Source organism: Wasmannia auropunctata, unplaced genomic scaffold, assembly GCF_000956235.1.
Source record: "Wasmannia auropunctata unplaced genomic scaffold, wasmannia.A_1.0 LD336116.1, whole genome shotgun sequence".
Taxonomy (NCBI): domain Eukaryota; kingdom Metazoa; phylum Arthropoda; class Insecta; order Hymenoptera; family Formicidae; genus Wasmannia; species Wasmannia auropunctata.
In genome coordinates this window covers 3,086,154-3,106,021 of record NW_012026774.1, presented here as the reverse complement: position 1 = coordinate 3,106,021, position 19,868 = coordinate 3,086,154, and the positions used below count along the sequence as shown (strand labels likewise).

Sequence of the window (19,868 nt, the reverse complement as noted above, 5' to 3'; positions counted from 1 at the left end):
ACGATGGAGAGCGAATGGCCGGAACGAACAGGTTGGAACGGGACGGAAACGGAATTCGGGTTGACAGCGGAGCCAGAGTCTCTCTGGCGGAGCGATCTGCGCGCCATCTGCACTCGTACTTTCGAACCATTTCAAACGATGACAAGTGGAATCAAGAGATAATAGGTAATACCATGATAATTGAATTTGAATGACATCCGAATCTATATCGCCAACTCGGAGGATTTAGGCTTCAAAAATTATTATTAAATTATTATTATTATTAAAAAGATTCTAGATTCGTCGACGATAATCAATCGACTATTATATCGATAATTTGTTATATAGAAATTATAAGACCCGTTCTTTTCAGTCCAAAATGTTGGAGACCAAAAGAAGAGCGATATGAACCGTGAAATATATTTAATTATTATTAAATTATTATTATTAAAAAGATTCTAGATTCGCCGATGATAATCAATCGATTATTATATCGATAATTTGTTATATAGAAATTACAAGACCTGTTCTTTTCAGTCTGGACTTCTTCATCTTTTCTCTTTTTTTTTTCTCCAAAACGTTGGAGACAAAAAGAAGAGCGATATGAAACGTGAAATATATTTAATTATTATTAAATTATTATTATTAAAAAGATTCCAGATTCGCCGACGATAATCAATCGATTATTATATCGATAATTTGTTATATAGAAATTACAAGACCTGTTCTTTTCAGTCTGGACTTCTTCATCTTTTCTCTTTTTTTTTCTCCAAAACGTTGGAGACAAAAAGAAGAGCGATATAAACCGTGAAATATATTTAATTATTATTGTTGCAAACCGCGCAGGAATTCGTATTTTTTGAAAATACTGCCATGTGAAAAACAGGAAGCTCGCCTCGCATTCTTTGTTTGCACAAATAGGTAGAACCGTCGCTGGCGGCTACCCTATAAAAGGGGGGCCGCGCTGAGGTGACTTTCACGCTTCAGTAAAAATTCAAAGACAAAAGGATCGCGTAATATATTTCAGTCGCTCTATAAGTTGCAAGACACGCGCGAAAATCTTGTAAATTTCTTGTTAAAACTGTTATGACTTATATTACTTGTGTACGTAAAATAAAATTGAGTTTAACTCCACCTTGCTGTAAATATATTTCTTGAACAAAAAAAATAAAGGGGCAACAGCCGCCTGTTAAACCATCAAAACTCCCAAGGCAACGCGCGCTCGTGAACAATTATTAAATTAATATTATTAAAAAGATTCTAGATTCGCCGACGATAATCAATCGATCGTTATATTAATAATTTGTTATATAGAAATTATAAGACCTTCTTTTCAGTCTGGACTTCTTCCGTTCATCTTTTCTATTTTTCTTTTCTTCAAAACGTTGAAGACAAAAAGAAGAGCGAATGAACCGTGAAATATATTTAATTATTATTAAATTATTATTATTAAAAAAATTCTAGATTCGCCGATGATAATTAATCGATCGTTATATTAATAATTTGTTATATAGAAATTATAAGACCTGTTCTTTTCAGTCTGGACTTCTTCCGTTCATCTTTTCTATTTTTTTTTTTCTTCAAAACGTTGGAGACAAAAAGAAGAGCGATATGAAACGTGAAATATATTTAATTATTATTAAATTATTATTATTAAAAAGATTCTAGATTCGCCGACGATAATCCATCGATTGTTATATTAATAATTTATTATATAGAAATTATAAGACATGTTCTTTTCAGTCTGGACTTCTTTCCGTTCATCTTTTCTCCTTTTTTTCTCTCCAACATTTGAGAGAAAAAGAAGAGCGATATGAACCGTGAAATATGTTTAAATTATAATAATGCAATGTATAAAAGGTGGATTACGAGAAGCGGTAGGTATATATAATTAAGAACGCGACAGATCTGTAACTTCTAACAATGATATATTTTGGAACATATTGTCAATGGGGGATATAGACATTATAACAGATAAACTATATTTCGAAATGTAAGCCGGCGCCGTGTGGGTTCGCTCTTCCATCCGGTGTAAAGCACGCGTGAGGGCGAAGAAGGAAGATTAATACATATCTGCAACGAACGAGTCCGAATGCGAAAAACGCAACGACCGGGGACTCGGAATCGCGAACGCGCTCGCCGAAAGAAATTGGTTTAATATTCAGCGAGTTTGTAGGCAAAGTACGTCGCGTATACAGCTATTATTTTTTATTTTTTGTATATAATTTATGGAACGAGCTGAATTCTCCGGAGAATCGTACACAGACGAGAAGTTTCGAGAAAAAAAAAGTTACCGCTAAACGGATACAGAAAAAAAAGATCCATAAATTAACAGCGTTCGCAAAAAATTTACTCTTATGCGATCTAATTCAAGTGAAAGAAATGTCGATTTAATAAATATAAGGGAATTTTAATTCGATTCGTGATGTTAACAGAGTATACAATATATTATATTAGGGGGATTCAATGATCCACTAGTTTTAGAACAACCTGTAGTATTTCGATAATAAATGACTATAATCTAGACCTGATCGCGCCACAGATCTCTTCCAGCTTCATTCCATTCTTGCTTAATTAATTTACTTATGTAGAGTAATTGTGCAGTTCTTGATAAATTCTCTCAACTTTAAGCGCAGAGAATGCACGATGAGTGCATTAATAAATTATTAAGAACAGGAAAAGTTAATTGGCATTGATTAAATTTTAAAAAGTTAAAGCTTTCATTTGATTTTAAGAATCAAAGAATGCGTTGATAGGAATTTAAGTGTGAAACTTTAAATTTGACAGAGAATTCGATAGAGATGCTTCGAAATATAAAAGTTTGTAGCACACCATAATAAGTTTCGAGTCATATAAAGCGCTTAAATCGTCAGCATCGCTCTGTGCTTAAATTCAAGATCGGATATCGCTTAATTCTTATTATATTACTACGATATATTAATATATCGATCATGAAAAAAAGACGTTCACAGAGAGAGATGTATAGGCAAAGTACCCTTTTACACGATAAACTTTCGTAACGACGACGGTAACAAATTCAAACGGTAGTTCTTTTCGAACGCATTAGGTCCTCGCGGATCGTGAGACGGAGCGATAACGTACATATGCTTTGACCGTAGGTTAATCGCGTAAAAGACGTCGTGACGCTTTTTTTTTTGTAGACTAGAAAAGTACGATGCAATCGGCGCTAAACACACTGCGATACAACAGAAGCGCGGATCTCTTTTACATTTTCTCTATGTTACTTTGTAGGCACTTTCTACGAGTAACCGGGGCCCCCTCTCGAAACACGCGATGGAAATCGAAACGTGATCTCTCCGCATTGACATTAAAATTAGCTTCACATCGTCTTCATATCGAGGCAACGTACATGCGACCGTCCGTCTTACATTCAAGAAACTGAAGGATTAGGCAAACGTTTGGAAAACGTGCGATATTCCCGCAACTGCTATCGAGAATGATACTCTTTTTCCTGACTTTATAATTATACTGTATGCAGTTCTCTTATATATTTGTATATATATTTATTTATATATAGCCTACTCTTTTTATTATTTCTCTCTAGTTGTTCGTTCATTATAGATTTATTGCTTTAAATATAATTGCGAACCAATGTAAGATAGTCACATAATATACAGTGTTAAGTCTATGTTAGCTATAGCTAGTGATTGGAAAGAGATAATTGATATTACTTTTAAAGACACTATTAGACACTGTCGAGCAGTCGGAAACATGTGACATTCACATATCCATTACGTATCAAATAAGCTTTCCGCGCATACGGCATTCTCTCACAGTCAGAGTTATATCCATATAGAATGAATTTTCGCGAATCGTACGATTTGAATTAGAACGTAACTCTGTTGCGTCTGGTACAGGGAAGTACAGGGCTGACAGTTCACGAATTAATGTGTCTCAGTAAACTGCAGCTCGAGATGATGGTACCCATAACGCTTAATTTGTAGAACTTATTGCCCCCATCGATAATACTGCGTCGATTAAACAAACGTATTTCAATATCCGACGTTTACGCTTGAGTGAGCCGTCTAATTGCAGAGTACAGTTTTATTGCTTACAAAGCAATTATTACTTTGACGCTTTTGTCGGATGGACGAATCGATATATTGGTACTTTTCAATTCAATGTGTTATTATACCCTTTTAAAGCATCTCTTTAAGATCGCAAATTAGAAACGTCTCTATTGAAACGCAACGACTCTTTGTTTCCTTTCTTTTTTTATAAATACTCTAAATATAGTGTAATACGATTCTTTTCTCATTGAACGAGAAACGGAAAGTTGATGCCTCCTTTAATTTAGCTACTTCTTGTTCATGGTTTTTAAGGCACCTCATATATGTATGGTACGCAATGCAATGTAGACACGTATACAAACAATTTTTTATACAACTAAGAAAATTACTCGCCATTATTGTAACTTAAAAATCATGAACCCACGCGTTGTGTTGATTCCTATAATGTATAAATTCTAATCATCTCAAGATTTCAGACATACGATATTATAATGAAAGCGCAACCGAGAGTTATCTGCGAAACGCAGCATTACTGGAATATAATTAAAATGCATCCGTAAAAGTAGATTACATATATATAGCCACGTGTGCTTGAGACATTACGTGTCATTTAAAAACAATTCAAAAAGGAATAAATACGTGTAGCAAAAAAGCAAATAACGTAATCGCATATCGTAGTCGGGCAATCATTCATAAATGCATACTGCCGCTCCTAAAAACTCGCGAGAATTCTTATCTAGATGCGTACAATACGATAATAGCCGTTAGATTCATATATATAATATATATATATATATATATTTATATTTATATATTTATATATACTAGTGAAATTGGCTTTTGGTAGGATGAGTAGAGCATGTATAGTACCTCTTGGTGATTTTTTTTTTTATATGTAAACGATAAAAATACCTTTTTGGATATATTGACTAGTTTCTGTTTCGCTTCCTGTTCCTCATTCTTCTCTGGCTCCTCCTGGCAATTTTTCAGCGCGCACGCTCGGTCCAATCCGGAACAACGATAACAGAACATCACAAAAGTGATTCACTTGGTGATTCGTCGGCGTTTTTTCTGTTACATCTATATTACATCTCTTTACGGAGTGGTCGACGTTAAGAACGTAGGGTCCACCGCGGCTACCTTCGCGGTGAGAAACGCATGCATGCAGAACAACAAGTTTTGCAACTGGGAACACTCCAATTCCTGTCGAAACGTACGCAAAATGTAAATACATATCGCTCTATGCGTGTAGGAAAAACACAAGTTGAAGGATTGAATGCAGCACTGATCGTTAATCCATCCATTCTTTTCCAAGAATTTGAGAGAGCGTATATCTCTCAATCGAAATCTTGTCTCGAGAGAAAAATTTGGACCACTGTGCTGCAATCAAATCTTTCCTTTTCACCAAAGAATATACGTGTTTACCTTCGTTTCGATGGCGATGCTGTCCGGCTCTTGGAAGTGCAATTTAAGCCTACTTTTACCGTCGTCGCTGGACCCTCTCAATTGCGAAAATTTGTAACGCCACGCGATCTCGCTTCCTTCGTACGACAACGTGAAGCCTTGCGTCCACTCTAACGTTAGACCCGCGCTCCTGCTGTTGAAAGTTACCGGGAAGGTTTTACTCTGCAACGAGAGGAAAGAAAGGCGTGAGAGGAGAGAAAACTCAACGGACGTCGAAAAAATGCTTCGCAAAAATTATCACGCGCGCCACGACGGACCTTCAGATGCGTAACGGCCGAACATATGGCGGTGTGCCACGCCGCCTCGACCCGCAGGAGTTCCTGCCTGGTTTCGACGCTCAGGTAGCGCGGCGGTTTCCCCGGACTCTGCGCCAAGAAGCAATGCTGCCGCTCGTCGACATTCTCCGACTCGCGCATCACGCGGAACATGGTCTGGTACACCTTGAAAGTCAACGCGCAGCGTGACCAATCGCCTATGTTACACTGGAATAATAAAAAAAACCGATTAAACTAAATAATCCTCGTAATACTAAATAAATCGACGACCTTGAAAGTTCAAAGTAAATAAAATACTGCGCACGAATTGACACGTACAGGGGGTGTCTCAAACAACAATAGGTCCGGTCCTTTTAGAGCCAAGAATCTCGGTCTGTAACTCTGCCACGGCTGATTACTGTTGCTCACGGCCTCGTTCACCCAGCCCATGTATTCTATGCGCTCGCCGACTCCGAAATTACGATTGTACAACTTCATCTGGAATTGAATTCATCGTCGAATAGTTAATTATTGAAGCAACAACTGGAGGAATCGTCAACGCAGAAAGACACGACAATATTACTGTCATGTTATTTATATCACCTGCAAATGCGTCAATCCTGTAATGTTGTCAGTTATATATTTTAACCATTGACTGAGAATAGCGCTATCGTCGCAATGTATCACTCCTGTACGTGCCCCGTTAAGTCCTCTCACTTCGAACGCGTTCCTCCTTAGTTTGTCGGTGCCAAATATGTACCTCGTCACGTACGCCATCATTAACGGGACTGAAAAGTGTCACATTAATTATTATGCACCACACAGGTGCCCCCATTTTCATATCCCGCCTCTTGTGGCTGCTTCATATTTTTACAATTCATATTCTTACATTCTTAGTCTTAACATTGATATGTTATGCAGCAATCTTTTTTTTTTACATTTAAAATATTGTATACAAAACCCAAGTTTTTACACATCATGCTAAATATGGGATATAAAAATACATACGAGGGATTTAATTTATTCAATATTTAAGTCCGCCACGTAGTCCTACCTGTGATTACGTCGACCCATCTTTTATACTGCATCGAACTGGAAGATGCATTGGAACTCTGACGGCTGTGGCTACATCTGGGACTACCCGCTTGCCTATTAGGCGATATCCATCCGTCTTCCGCCGTACCATTGGCAACGTTATCCAGCTTTTCTTCCTTCTCTGTTGATAAGCGTTAGAATATCAATACACAGGACGCACACACTCCCATTGTTATCTGTTTTATTGCGATAATATATAATATATAGTGCGGTATACCGTTCTTCTGTAGAAATGGCTTGGCCGCTCGATAGTGCTTGACCGTTAGAACCACTATATCACCGGCATTCCTCAAAATATTGACAGCGTCGTCATGGTTGCACGCCGTGATATACTCGCCATTCACTGAAGAATCGTACAACAACGAATTACGTAACAAAATAAAGTCTTAAACATTATCGTACAAACAAAGAATCGTACGCGGTATATAGATTCCTGATTGTTTCGAATACTACGTGGAATAAAATCGAAGTTCAACTTCCGTTTCAATAAGAACATTGGGCATTGGTAGACGCAGGAGTTGAAATCGATACTCATTAACTGTGCATACATGGTGGCTGCTCGACTATCGCGAAACTGTCAAGTGTCGCGTAACTGCAATCGGTGCAAATAATAAGGAGCAAGTATTAATGAGCGACTGCAAATTTATTACAGATTTGAAAATAATTTAATTAGAATTAAATATAAAAAAATCAAACTAAATGTACGACAACAATTAAAAATTTTACGTTTTACTCATTAAATATTTTACCATTATCTGAATAAAAAAAATAATTCTTGAGACAAAAATACACAGACTCGGCAGAGTACAAATGTGACACATAAAGTAATATATAGAACGTAAAAAAAAAAGATTTATCTTGCATTATTTGGAGATAACGACTAATGCAAAAATATCGTTGGGAGGATCAGTAGTCGATAGCTTGCATAAGTTTGATAATAACTTGTATATTGGCGTGAAAATCATCTGTCGATAGTACCTTTAATAATTGCGTCTCCTACGAAAAGCTGGCCGCACTGATCGGCGGCCTGACCCTTATAGATTCTCGATATGAGTACTGGAAGCTTATGTTCCGCTCCGCCCTTTATGCTCAGCCCCAAACCACCGACCTTCTGCCTGGTGATTTGCACCATGCGCTCCTTAGCGTCCAGAGGTGGCTTATTGTGATTCGCTGCCTGCTAAAATGTATTCTTGTCTTTGACACGTTTCGCAAGCGCCCCGTGATCGATAAGGTATACCGTGTCCCCCCCGCGGCGGGAGAGAGGGAGGGACGATTGAACATCATTCATTCGGGAAATAGTTGATAATACGATTATCGAAAGGCACTCTACCTCGAGATCCTCCCGTTGAAGCTTCAATACCTCCATAGACAAGTGCAAACGCATCGGCACGGGTTTGCTCTTCCCGTCGCTGACCGTCACCATCCCCGTCCGCACCTATCGATAATAAAATCAAATTGACAAAAGCCATCCGCCGTATAAAATTGCCACTTTATCGCCCGAAATGTTTGAGACAAAAATATGCGCCTATATTTAAAAAAATATATCGAAAATATGAAGTGACTTTATCGAATTGTGTGGCCAAGCATTAACTTAACTGCTCGTCCTTTAACAAACTAATTTGTCAAGTTTATCACAATTTGTTAAAGGTTTTGTCAATCCACAGTTGCAGTCGTCGTGACTTTTATATACATATCTAAAAATAATATAATAACTACAATGGCTATTATACCATCCTCCATATTTTATCTTGATACAATGCAAAAAGCAGTTTGCATTTGCAGCAGGAAATTGAAGTAGAGAAAAGGAAGACCCCGCGGGATTGCTAAGAGAGGGGAATAAAAGTTATTCTAGAGTTCTCGGAAAGAAGCGGTGCACTCGGTGCGGAAGTAGCACGAAGATTAAAGGGAGAGAGAAAGAGAATGAGACGCTGTGCCGTTACACTGATAACGACAAATTAATGAGCTCCGGCAATATTGATTGATTGAAACCGTGCAAAGTCATTGTACGCCCGCGAGCATGCATTTATGTATGAGAAAGTATCTCGAGATAAATTCTTAATTGAATACCCCGCATTCTCACTGGGACAACGCGATCGGCCCTAATTATTTCCAAATAGCATTATCGTTATTATGTTATTTCCCGTTCGTCGCCCGGCGGAACCGACACCGATTCATCTCTCCCGCCCGCCCCCGCACGCCAATATACAGTTATAACTCGCAAGACCGCAATAGATCGATTTAAATTAATTCATACTTGTCAATTTGTCATGCGGCTCGAGAGTAACCGCGCCCGTCCGTCGCGCGATTTGCAAATATCCACCCCCAGGAACATCATGTTCCCGCCGCGCGTAAAAACGACGGCGACTCTCGCGTTCTACTGCCTTTGTTCAATTAATCGATTTTTCCGTTTTTCTCAATACGCGAAGAACACGAAGGCTCCTCTAAATTATTCGCCGATGGCGAATCCAATTCCGAGTCGTGTATTCCTTTTCCCCGACGATGACAACTATAAGTGATGCGGAAAAGGAAAAATTGCTAAATGATTAAGGAAGCTGCCCGTTCGCGGGCGCATTCGTAACTTAACAGGATTTCAACGAGTCATTCCTCATTTATGGGCCGCTTGATCAATCCGAGAGAGTCGAATTCCCACCGCGAGAGAGAACGCGGAGAAGATGTGCCTTCCATCGTGAAAATTGCTAATTTTTTTTTGTTTGTTTTTTTTTTCCCCTTTGCAGGCAGAATAATTTTTATGCATTAATTGGCGGTGCATTTTTTAGATAAAAATTGGAATGCAACGAAAACGGGGGGTACAAAATATAATATACGCGCCGGCCGAATTCATTTCACGGGGATTTAATATGCCATGCATATATGAAAAACCGATTTCGCAGGGGGAGGTATCCTGCGAAAGGAGCAAACTAAATCCACGCTTTCGCGTTACGGCGAGCGGATCGATTTCACGCTTGTGTCAAAGAAAATTGCACTGGATTGACCCTCCCCCCACCCTCCTTCACACCCCCTCCCGCCCTCCTCTTGAATAGTCCCGAAGGGACGCTAAATTTGTCGATTCGGCATGGCGTATGTATATTAAAGTGACAATCGGAAACGTAGCCGATAAACGAGGGAGAGAAAGAGATTTTCGGGTCGTTATGTGTAAATCGGCAAAACGGGACACGGCCGATCTATTTTAACACAATTAACAATAAACGCCGTATTTTTAGTGCAAGCCGGCTCGCGCGGCGCGTTATTCGCCATTTATTATCGTTAACAATTCGTCCGTTTCAATTAATCCGACGCTAATTAATTATTATCGGAACGCTGAAGCGCGTCGCGGCGCCATCGATACGTTATACGTGTATAAAAACAAAAACGGTGACGTTTCGCCAAATAGAAATAAATTTTCGCGGAACTCGCGAAATGTATTCTAATATTAACTCTAACAGAAACTCTATATATATATATTTATTATATACAATTATATATCTCGCATTTTTAGAAGCAAAGCTTCGCAAGTTTCACAGATACTCATGTACGCGTTTTATTTTAAGCTCACATTTTACATAACGACCGAATACCGTCGATGCATTTTTTAATTTTATCGCAATGTTCTATCGTCGCGAATTGTATGCGCCCGCTCGTATAATTGCGCGCGTTAATTTTGCATTCTGCGCAAAAATTAATGACGCGAGGGAAAGTTCGGTCGCGATATCTCGACAGAAGCCGCGCGTGTTTTCCGTTCTGTATTCATTTTTCTGGAAATTCACATTACGCCGCGTGTTATCGCGGGCGTTGCATTTCTCTCGTTACGGCACGGGTAATAATCAATCATCGAAAGTGCGCAACGCGAAAATGATCGACAGCTCGTGCCATTCGTGTCCCTGCTACCCCCCCCCATCCTCAATCTCTCTCTCTCTCTCTCTCTCTCTCTCTTTTATTATTTCACATCGGGGCGAACACAAAAAACACTCGTTACAGGATGAGAACTTTGTTTGTGACAACGTAACAAACTATTGCTCGCTCTCGCATAAAACCATCCGCGGATGACAAAATCGCCGTGTTTCGCCGAGGAGAGATAAAAGCAAAACTCTCCGCGGAGACCGTATCGCTGAACGCGCGTGCCAATTTATAATCCAGAAGTATATATATGTACGATACACACGACATTACTCGTTATTAACGCAAAAGCGATTAAACGCAGCTCGTATACCGCCGGCGGCAACCGGAGGTAGGGATATCGATCTCTTCCGCGGAGTTTGTGTCGGACGGCAGACGCCGAACTGCCAATTTGGGGTATGCGGGGAACGTTTATCAGGGCGGGCGATAAGGCTCGCTTTCTGCGAAGACATCAATTAAGCGCTATATTCGGCGCTTTCCAGACCATAAAACCGCCGGCGTGTAGAATCCGGCGGTATTAAACCGCTCCGGCGAGCCAATTTCGACGCACGGGGGGGGGGGCCCGCACGTCCGTTCCCGGGCGTTCGTTAAAGTTAAAGCAAAGCCGAGAGTCTCCCGGTTCTCTCTTTTTCTTTCTCTCTCTTTCCCCAGTTATATACCGGTTGGAAAGAGCGACGGGATAGAGTCGCGCTTAAACCTCATTGTCAGTTATCTTTAACCGACGTTTATGGGAACGGCTCGCGGCTGGATCGATTCCACCCGATATCGGTCAGCGTCGATCCTATAGTCCATCGCTATATACGTCTATGTCGTGCAGCCTGCTACAATTTAGAAGGATATTGGCGGGGGGGAGGGAGGGAAGGGCACGATTGATTCCGCGGAAGAGACCGGGGAAGCGAGAAACGCGGCGGCGGAACGGAGCTCCTCCCTCGCTATTTTCCGCCGATCGCGGAACGGCCGGATTAACGACGTTAATGTCGTGCGATCGGAAAACATTTCGTGCACCTGTAGCGCCCGGGAATTTCAGTCGGGACGACGTCGGAACGGACGGGTGCGCGCGACCGGGTCAATCGACGGCGACGAGTACTCTGAATCCAGAAAATTTCCAAGTCCATAGCTGTAACTCTCTCTCTCTCTCTCTTTCTCTCTCGGCTATGCATGCCCGCGTGTCCTCTTATCCGATTTAACTTCTAAAAACACGAATTAAATGTTAAAATCCATTCATCCGTCTGCATCTCGAGTTACGAGAGACGCGTCCTGTTATTTTTTGTGTGCATATACAGAGTGAGATAACATGCGGTTATGGTATAATGAAGAATTTGCTTTTTTTTAAAAGTTAATCTGTGTTACGTGGGTGTCTCCTTGCTTTTATTTTGCAGAACGTGCGAATTAAGAGCCGGCCTCTCTCTCTCTCTCTCTCTCTCTCTCTCTCTCTCTCTCTCTCTCTCTCAACGAGAGAGAGAGAGAGTTCAAATTATCTCCGCGCGAACGATAGACGGGGGTCTAAATACGTCCACCTAATTACGGGAGATTCCGATGGTATTGCCTCATCAGTATGTACGCGTGTCCGGCGTATACCGGGGAGAAAACGCCAGGCGGTAATGAGACGGTCGCGAATTACGTGCCAACGCGACCCGACTAAATTGCACCATGGTCGTCACGGTACACACCGCTCTTTTGACCTTTCATCCGCTTTTATCGTATATATATATGCAAAAACACCGAGGGCCCGGATACGCTCGCGATATCGCATCCAGCGGTAAATGTCGCCGTGACTGCGATGTACGTACATTAACGTTGAATGAAAACGTGGGAAAATGAAACCGAAAACGCGAAGCGGAAGCGAAGAGACAGAGAGAAAGAGAGAGAGAGAGAGAGACGGAATAACGTTAACACTTCCGCAACTAGTGCAAATTCCAATTAGAATTCACGAACGCGTAGCATGAAAATAGGAAGACTTAATAATTATTAAAAATTAACAGTCATATCGTATCAAAGGAATACGTAGAAATCAATGTTGACGAAGTAACAACGTCCAGAGATGTGTCTTAATCGAGGGTGAAAATATATAGAAATTAGACGGGGATACGACGACTTTCGGGTCTCCTCCTGATGATGTAAGCGCTGTATCGATCGACGGATCTTAAGCTCCGATCCTCCGGGATATAGTTGTCAAGTTAATTCCGAGGCAGCTTCGAATCATCTCGCCTACGAGACACGAGGTGTTCGATACGCCGAATACACAAGGGGGACGTCCAGGAATATCCGGCGCACATCTGCGCCGTATAGCGAGCGGCGGCGCTTTTCCCTCAAGGCGCTTCCCCGACCGGGATTATACACGCGTGCTGCATCCTAAGCATGCGGCTAAGTGCGAGTATGAGTGCGGATGCATTATTGATCACCGAAGATCGGCGGACAACGAGAGAGAAAGAGAGAGAGAGAGAGACAGAGCAAGAGAGAATGTAAGACAGGGAACGGATAGAAAGACAGAGATCGAAAATATCGCAAATAACTTAGTTAGCTCCTCTGATCGTCAATGAGACTCGTACCTTCAGCTTCTGGTCAATCTTCTCCTCGATCGGAGTGCTCATCTTCGTCGCGTTGATTCTCATTATTCTCGCGCGCGATCAGTTGTAGGTGACGGCACCCTATTCTCGAGGATTCCTTCTGCTGCTGCTGTTAGCCTCGGCGACGAGCCTCGCGGCGATCACCGCTGACGACATCAGGTGGGCACCGCACCGACTTGCCGCGCGACTTCCCAGACAGGCGAGAGTCAGTCCTGACGACGGCGACGGCGACGACCCTTCATGGTCTATACACGCTCTCTTCCTGCACGAGAAACAAATTGCACGGAATTAGACACTTCTCCGTGGCGAGGAGGGTCACCCGAGAGCCGGGCGGTCAGCGGGGGGATTGATTTACCGGCGCGCATTCAATCTCCGCGACCGCGACAATCGTCCCCGCGGGGGGTTTTTTTCCCTAGCTGGTATTCCCTCGCGCGTCGTGCCCGCGATTAATGCGATCGACTGCTCGAGATTAAAGCGGTCGTCTCCCCGCGGGAGTTCGCGACGCCGCGGCGTACGTCCTGCTCGCGTGAAAAATCGCGAAATCTTTCACGGACTTACGCACGAGTGTCGACGACTCCCCCTGATCAACTGATTTGGGAATTCAAATTCGCTGCGGACGCGCGAGAACGATCCCCGAAGAAATGTATCGAGTTTTCTTAAGCTATACCGCTTTTCGTGCTCTCCTCCACCGTCGCCCTTCCTCGAGGCAACCCCTGTTCGTGCCGGTGCCTCCGGTCAGGGTCGTTTCTCGCGTGTCCTACTGAACTCACCGGAATCGGGGGAACGCCACCGGGTTTCGCTCTCTCGACTGGACTCCAGGCAAGCGGCGAGCAACTCGTCAATCCGCCGACGACGACGACGACGGCGCGAGCGGAGTCAACTGGTCCCCGGTGGCAACGCGAGACAAGTAACGAGAGACCGTCGAGGCCCTTCCGAGTCTTCACTCTTCCGACGTCTCGCAGTCTCCTACCTGAGCGATCGGCGGTCGGCTGACAAAGGGGGAGACCCCCCTCTTGCTTGACAGGCGAGGCGAGCGTGCGACCCTGGAAGACGAGACACACGACACGACGCGACGCGGCGAGACGGGACGCCTCCGCGGAGAGGAGACGCGCGACGAGCTCACCGCGAGCGGGAGCGGGTGCCAGACACCAGCCAGGCACGTACGGGTATGTACGTGCGAGTGCCGTGCCGTACCGACCGGCGCACACAAGTATCGCGCGGACTGGCTGACTGCTGCCGCTGCTGGCCCGAAGAAAGTCCGCGCGGCGCGCATCGATTTACGCTGGACACCGCGCATAAGCGGCGCTCTCTCGCTCAGGCGCGGATCACGCGAGGGATCACGTCGTTGATTCCCCCCTCCCCCTTCCCCGCCTCTTTCGCCGTCGTCTCGCGCCGACCAATTCCTACCCTCCCGCCGCGCGCCCCCTGGTCAACCCTCCGGCGCGGATCCGGCGACCGCGCGCGCAGAAAGGATATTTCGGGACAATTAAATTTCGCGAGATAACTTGATTTTTAATCGCGAACGTCGTTCTATTACGTGTCCCTCTATCGAATGTTCCGGCTGGCGCGCCTCCTGGGGCGCGTGAATCGCCCCCCCGCGCCGATTTTCAGGACAGAAATTGGATTTGCGAAAGGCGACGTAGGTACTTCGATCAAACTCCGGCTAACTTGATCGAAGATTAATTTAGCGAGCAATACCCATGTATCATCTCCGTTAACAGAATTGTTAGAATGTTCGTTTAGCGTAGGAAGAGTATGGAGTCAGGAACGACAAGTTATACAGTTAGAAATTTCTTGCTTTAAGCGATTCTGCGCCGGTTGAATCGATCGATCGCGAATTAAGTTGATCAGAGTAACTAATCGATCCGAGTCACATTTTGCGAAATGGAAAAAGGAGGTAAAGATTATTAAATAATCCGATCTTTAATTTAAGCTCTCAAATCTAGTTTCGGATTAAATCCAGTCAGATGGCTGTGTAGCACTTCAAGATTGACTCGATTTATAATATATAAGTATATACGTAATTTTAGATATAAAACTAGACTATACGAATACCATCCTGATTCTACGAGTGCTCGTGATAGAACCGGGTCGGGCTTTCGTCGAGCTGGCCCTGAACGAAACCCCAGCAGCATGTAGTGGCGGGAATTTCAAAGATACATGGATAGCGGTCCTACAAGTCCAGCATCACAGGGAGAAAATTAACCGGGCAAAACAAAAGCTTTTTGCCTGCATAATCAGCTCAACGTGTTTATCAATTATTCCCAGCACGTAATTTTGGTCAGTCAGGATTCTCTCAAACGATCATCTCGGCAATCAATAATGCCCTAAGCTAGACTTATAGGTCACTCTGCATAATAGAAAACGATAGAGCGCTGTAACCGATACCAAAATTATATTGTCCTCAGCATTAATTTGACATTTTGTTTTGTATACAACGTGAACGGTTCAACAGATATAAATGTCACTCGATACATATGTTCTACTTGGTGTAAATTGACTTATTAAATGATACTACCATTAATAACGTGATGTACGACCTATTATACCTCATCGATTGAATTGTATCCGTGTCTCAAAACCTCCATATATATTTCGAAATAAAAGTATCGTCGCTATACATATGATACAAAATTAATGCCGTATAAAAAAATAGCGTTGTATTTAAATAATGAGCTATATGTATGTACATTTACACGTATTTCTCTTTGCTTCCCTTTCGCAAGCACTGTTTTATGAGGGAGAAGTCCCCGACGTATTTTTACATTACACAGTAATATCACATTATGTGAATAGTTTTATAATTAATATATCTTCCTCTCGTTTGTGTGACACCATATTATATTCACACACTGTTTATAAATCATGATTTTCGTTATAATTGTTTTTATAAATCACTTATAATCTTGAAAGCATGCTTTTAGATATTCTGAAATTTAAAGAATTTCCAAAGAGCATACCAGCGTAATTTGATTATATAAAATTTGTGGAATAAACGTAGACAATTAAAAATCATCTGAAAGCACTTTGCACCCATGACTAACTGTCTAAATTTATTCATTTAATACTTTCCTCTGCCTCATTAATCACACAGAAGGATTTGAAGGATTTATACGTTTATGTACAAAACTTTCAAATATGTATGTCCATAAAGGCAGAGTATCAAATTATCAAAGATAAAAATATTAATTACCCCTATCTATATCTGTAAATTGTAAAATTTTTCTGTAAACAAAGAGAAAACTTGATGTATTCTTTAAAATTTATGCTGCGTCATCCTTGTTCGTTAAAAAAAAAGGAACAAGTCAGTCAGCTGATATCTCCAAAAATAGTCATTAAAAAGCTACACAGAGTTTGCACATGCATATGTCAAACAGTGGACCTTCTTGTGTTATTCCTGCATATTCTACATATTTACAGCAGGAAGAATGTGCGACTGCAACACACACGGGCACACGTATCCACATTTCTTTAAAAAAAAAAAATTTCCTATTATCATCTAGAAATTCTAGAGTCAGATACCTAATGTACATCCAGTCGTGAAATTTGTCCCCTATAAACAAATCCGAATAAAAATACATCTTTTTTTCCCCCCTACTAAACCGAACCTAGAAAATGATCTTCTTCAAGAAATCGTACGACGCATTAATCACACCCCAACTAATGAAGGACCTCATGTAGTTCAAATGCACGCCCTTGTAAAAGGAAGTTATGCTTCGGTCCCTGGAGATGTACACCTCGCGTGTCACAGCCAGGAATTTCTCAAAGTCGCCGCCTATCTTCATCTGCATGTGTATCTTGATCACGTTCATCGGGTAGAACACGGTGCTGGTGAAGCCGCCGATCAGGGCGCCGCTGACGAAGTTCGTCAGCAGCGACTCCTTCTCGCCCAGCAGCACCTTCGACCGGTCCCGCAGCGTGAAGAACATGAGATTGGACAGACCGTTTCTGTATATGATAGGAACCATACCGCGGTAGCACTCGGTCACTCCGTGATTCGTCAACAGGTACCTGAACGCGTGGGGGGTGTTCTTGAACTTGTCGTGATACCGCCAGTCCTGCAGCAGCGTCTGCACCCTCTCGAGCGGCATGAGGAGAGCCTCCATCGTGCCGGCTATGTTCGCCGCCAGTATCTTGGCCAGCACGTCGTTCCCGGACAGCAGGCAGATCCTCCGCTTGCAGCCCTCGTACATGCTGAACATCAGACTGAGGGACAGGGTCTTTTGGCATAGAGGCGGCAAAATTCCACGATACAGCAGCCGTATCCCCTCTCGCGATAGCTGCCCGACCGCGGCGCCCACAGGCACTCCCTCCAAAATCTGTATATTACATAACACAAATAATTGTTTGTGCCTGATGATATTTGAATATTGCGGCGATATTCGTGGATTCTATTTATACCACGCGAACATACCTGTCTGAAAATGATTTTATTAATTGGAAAAGTAACGCTGACGTTGATGATAGCGGCGCCCCAGCCGCAAGTAAATTCTTTAACATCATTATTGTTGACTCTCAGGATCGAATGCAACGGAACCTTTTCCGACGTAGCGTTCCTCATATTAGTATACTTTTCAGAAACATTAAATACATCCGAGAAGAAAGATATTCAATTGTTCTAAATGTACTTTATCTTCATCCAATGATAACTACAGCCAATGATTGCGGGTACTGCATATTGAATTAATTAGGTCCTCTACCTAAAAAAAAAAGAGTAAAGATGAATTATCGTCGATATCTAAAACGACTCTGCTTTACTTGTCAACTTAATGCCAGAGGATTTATATATTTATAACTTTATCAAGTGAAATAAATCAATATTCGTATATCCAACTGCTTCACTCTATCTAACTTTTTATTATCTATATATATGAACATTATGAATAATATGTATAATATGTTTCATGTATGTAATTCATTGTTCATACATTATTTAAGTATTGTTATACGTTAGTGTAATTTTAATGTACATAAATTTACATTAATATATAAATACCTAATTTATTCTTCCATATCTTGGTCTGATTAACGATTAAGAGATAGTGCTTCGTATCCGGATAGTGCGAAAATTATCACAGCACGTAAAAATCGCGATTACATTATATAACCTAATCGTATCACACGTGTCCACGTATCTCCATCTATTTCTGATTGTGACGTATGTTTACTTTTCGCTATTCGACCCATAATTTGGAAATATTTGGGTCGTCCGGACTTTTAAATGTCATCTGAACCGTGCCTGAGTTTTCTCACGGCACTCTTCACATCACGATCCCATCACTTGCACTCTTAACCGACTCCACCGACTCCAACTCCATATCACCTGATATCTCTGGCAAGTGGCAACCAAAGCCTGGCTTCGATTACTACAGCTGATCAATGTTCGTCCATAGATTTGCTCGATATAGAGATAGTCTTCAACTTTAGGAAGACTCCCTTTATTTCTTACTTCCAGCATAAAAAATACGTATATCTAGATTTATATTTTTTTTCTATATGTGTAATTAATGCACTATAATAATATACTTATGAGTTATGACAGTAAAATTTATTGTAAGAATTGAGTTCCTATATTAAGATATTAATGTATGTAGGCGTACGATTATATATATATATATATATATATATATATATATAAATTTTACACATATAACATTATAAAATGATTAAAAAAAAAAATAATAAAAGCTCCAATTTTTCTGACAAAATATATGAAGTTGTGATCTTTTAAAATAAAATCCTGCCTCTTAATTCTAATTTATCTAAATTTGCAAGAACCAATTATAATTTCCAATTATTCTCTCGCGTTTACAGAAAAGCTGTAAATTGATTGCCTACTGCGTCGATTTTACCGCGCGGGCAAGCATTTTGCCACGTCAGAGAGAAGCGTGAGAGCGGCCACGCCGGCTTTTTGGTTGGGATCGGCGATCTCCCCCGGACACTAGCGCCCCACGTCCACGTTTTCAAAAAAGAAACTACGTACCACGTCTATCTTATAACATTGTCGATCAAATTATAACACGAGAACGTGGACGTGGTCCGTGCTAATTGTGCTACGTGCACAAATTGTAAATAAATAGATCACGTTTATTTTGCGATGTTGCTGATGAAATGACATTCCAATTTATGTCTGTATTACATCCACAAATTGTAGATAAAGAATGTAGCATATATAATATAAATAATATATATAATATAAATAATATATATAATATAAATAATATATATATAATATATATGCATATATAATATAGCATATATTATATAATGCACGATTAGCACGGACACGAACCACGTCCACGTGCTTATCCAGCGCCTTGTCAGAGGCTCGAAAATTCTCGGCGATACGCGGAAAACATGTTGAGCAAAGAGGTGGCACGGAATCCTAATCAGCGCGCGTATCGACAGAGGTTTGTTGGTAAGGTGAAAAACTGCTGAGCGAAGAGGCACGGATTCCTGGACAGCGGGCCTCGTCAGAAGCTCGAAAACTCCCGCCGATACGCGGAGAACACGTTGAGCAAAGAGGTGGCACGGAATCCTACTAATCCTAGCCATCACGCCTCGATAGAGGCTCGAAAACTCCC

The 19,868-nt window shown here is 41.7% G+C and overlaps 2 protein-coding genes and 1 long non-coding RNA gene across 4 annotated transcripts; 1 reads left to right on the top strand and 2 right to left on the bottom strand.

The window, feature by feature from the left end:
- The first annotated feature begins 79 nt into the window (after positions 1 to 79).
- Positions 80 to 1,147, top strand: LOC105447809. Its single transcript, XR_974164.1, has 2 exons — positions 80 to 165; positions 353 to 1,147. It is a non-coding gene; the product is annotated as an uncharacterized LOC105447809 (long non-coding RNA).
- A 3,702-nt stretch (positions 1,148 to 4,849) lies between these two features.
- On the bottom strand, positions 4,850 to 14,436 carry LOC105447779 (gamma-1-syntrophin). 2 transcript variants are annotated; one of them, XM_011685985.1, is made up of 11 exons: positions 14,055 to 14,436; positions 13,267 to 13,546; positions 8,154 to 8,258; positions 7,802 to 8,000; positions 7,041 to 7,166; positions 6,783 to 6,944; positions 6,332 to 6,516; positions 6,068 to 6,226; positions 5,732 to 5,956; positions 5,436 to 5,636; positions 4,850 to 5,213 (listed from the first exon to the last, which is right to left on the bottom strand). In XM_011685985.1, the coding sequence occupies exons 2-11, from the start codon at positions 13,327 to 13,329 to the stop codon at positions 5,106 to 5,108; spliced, it is 1,533 nt and encodes a 510-aa protein (XP_011684287.1). In that variant the 5' UTR covers positions 13,330 to 13,546; positions 14,055 to 14,436; the 3' UTR covers positions 4,850 to 5,105. The 2 variants fall into 2 exon arrangements, with proteins under 2 accessions (XP_011684287.1, XP_011684289.1); XM_011685987.1 differs by having other exon boundaries at positions 7,802 to 7,997.
- A 1,224-nt stretch (positions 14,437 to 15,660) lies between these two features.
- LOC105463046 (solute carrier family 25 member 51) lies at positions 15,661 to 18,671 on the bottom strand. The gene is made up of 3 exons (XM_011710063.1): positions 18,281 to 18,671; positions 17,699 to 17,984; positions 15,661 to 17,603 (listed from the first exon to the last, which is right to left on the bottom strand). The coding sequence occupies exons 2-3, from the start codon at positions 17,843 to 17,845 to the stop codon at positions 16,893 to 16,895; spliced, it is 858 nt and encodes a 285-aa protein (XP_011708365.1). The 5' UTR covers positions 17,846 to 17,984; positions 18,281 to 18,671; the 3' UTR covers positions 15,661 to 16,892.
- Positions 18,672 to 19,868: the final 1,197 nt, after the last annotated feature.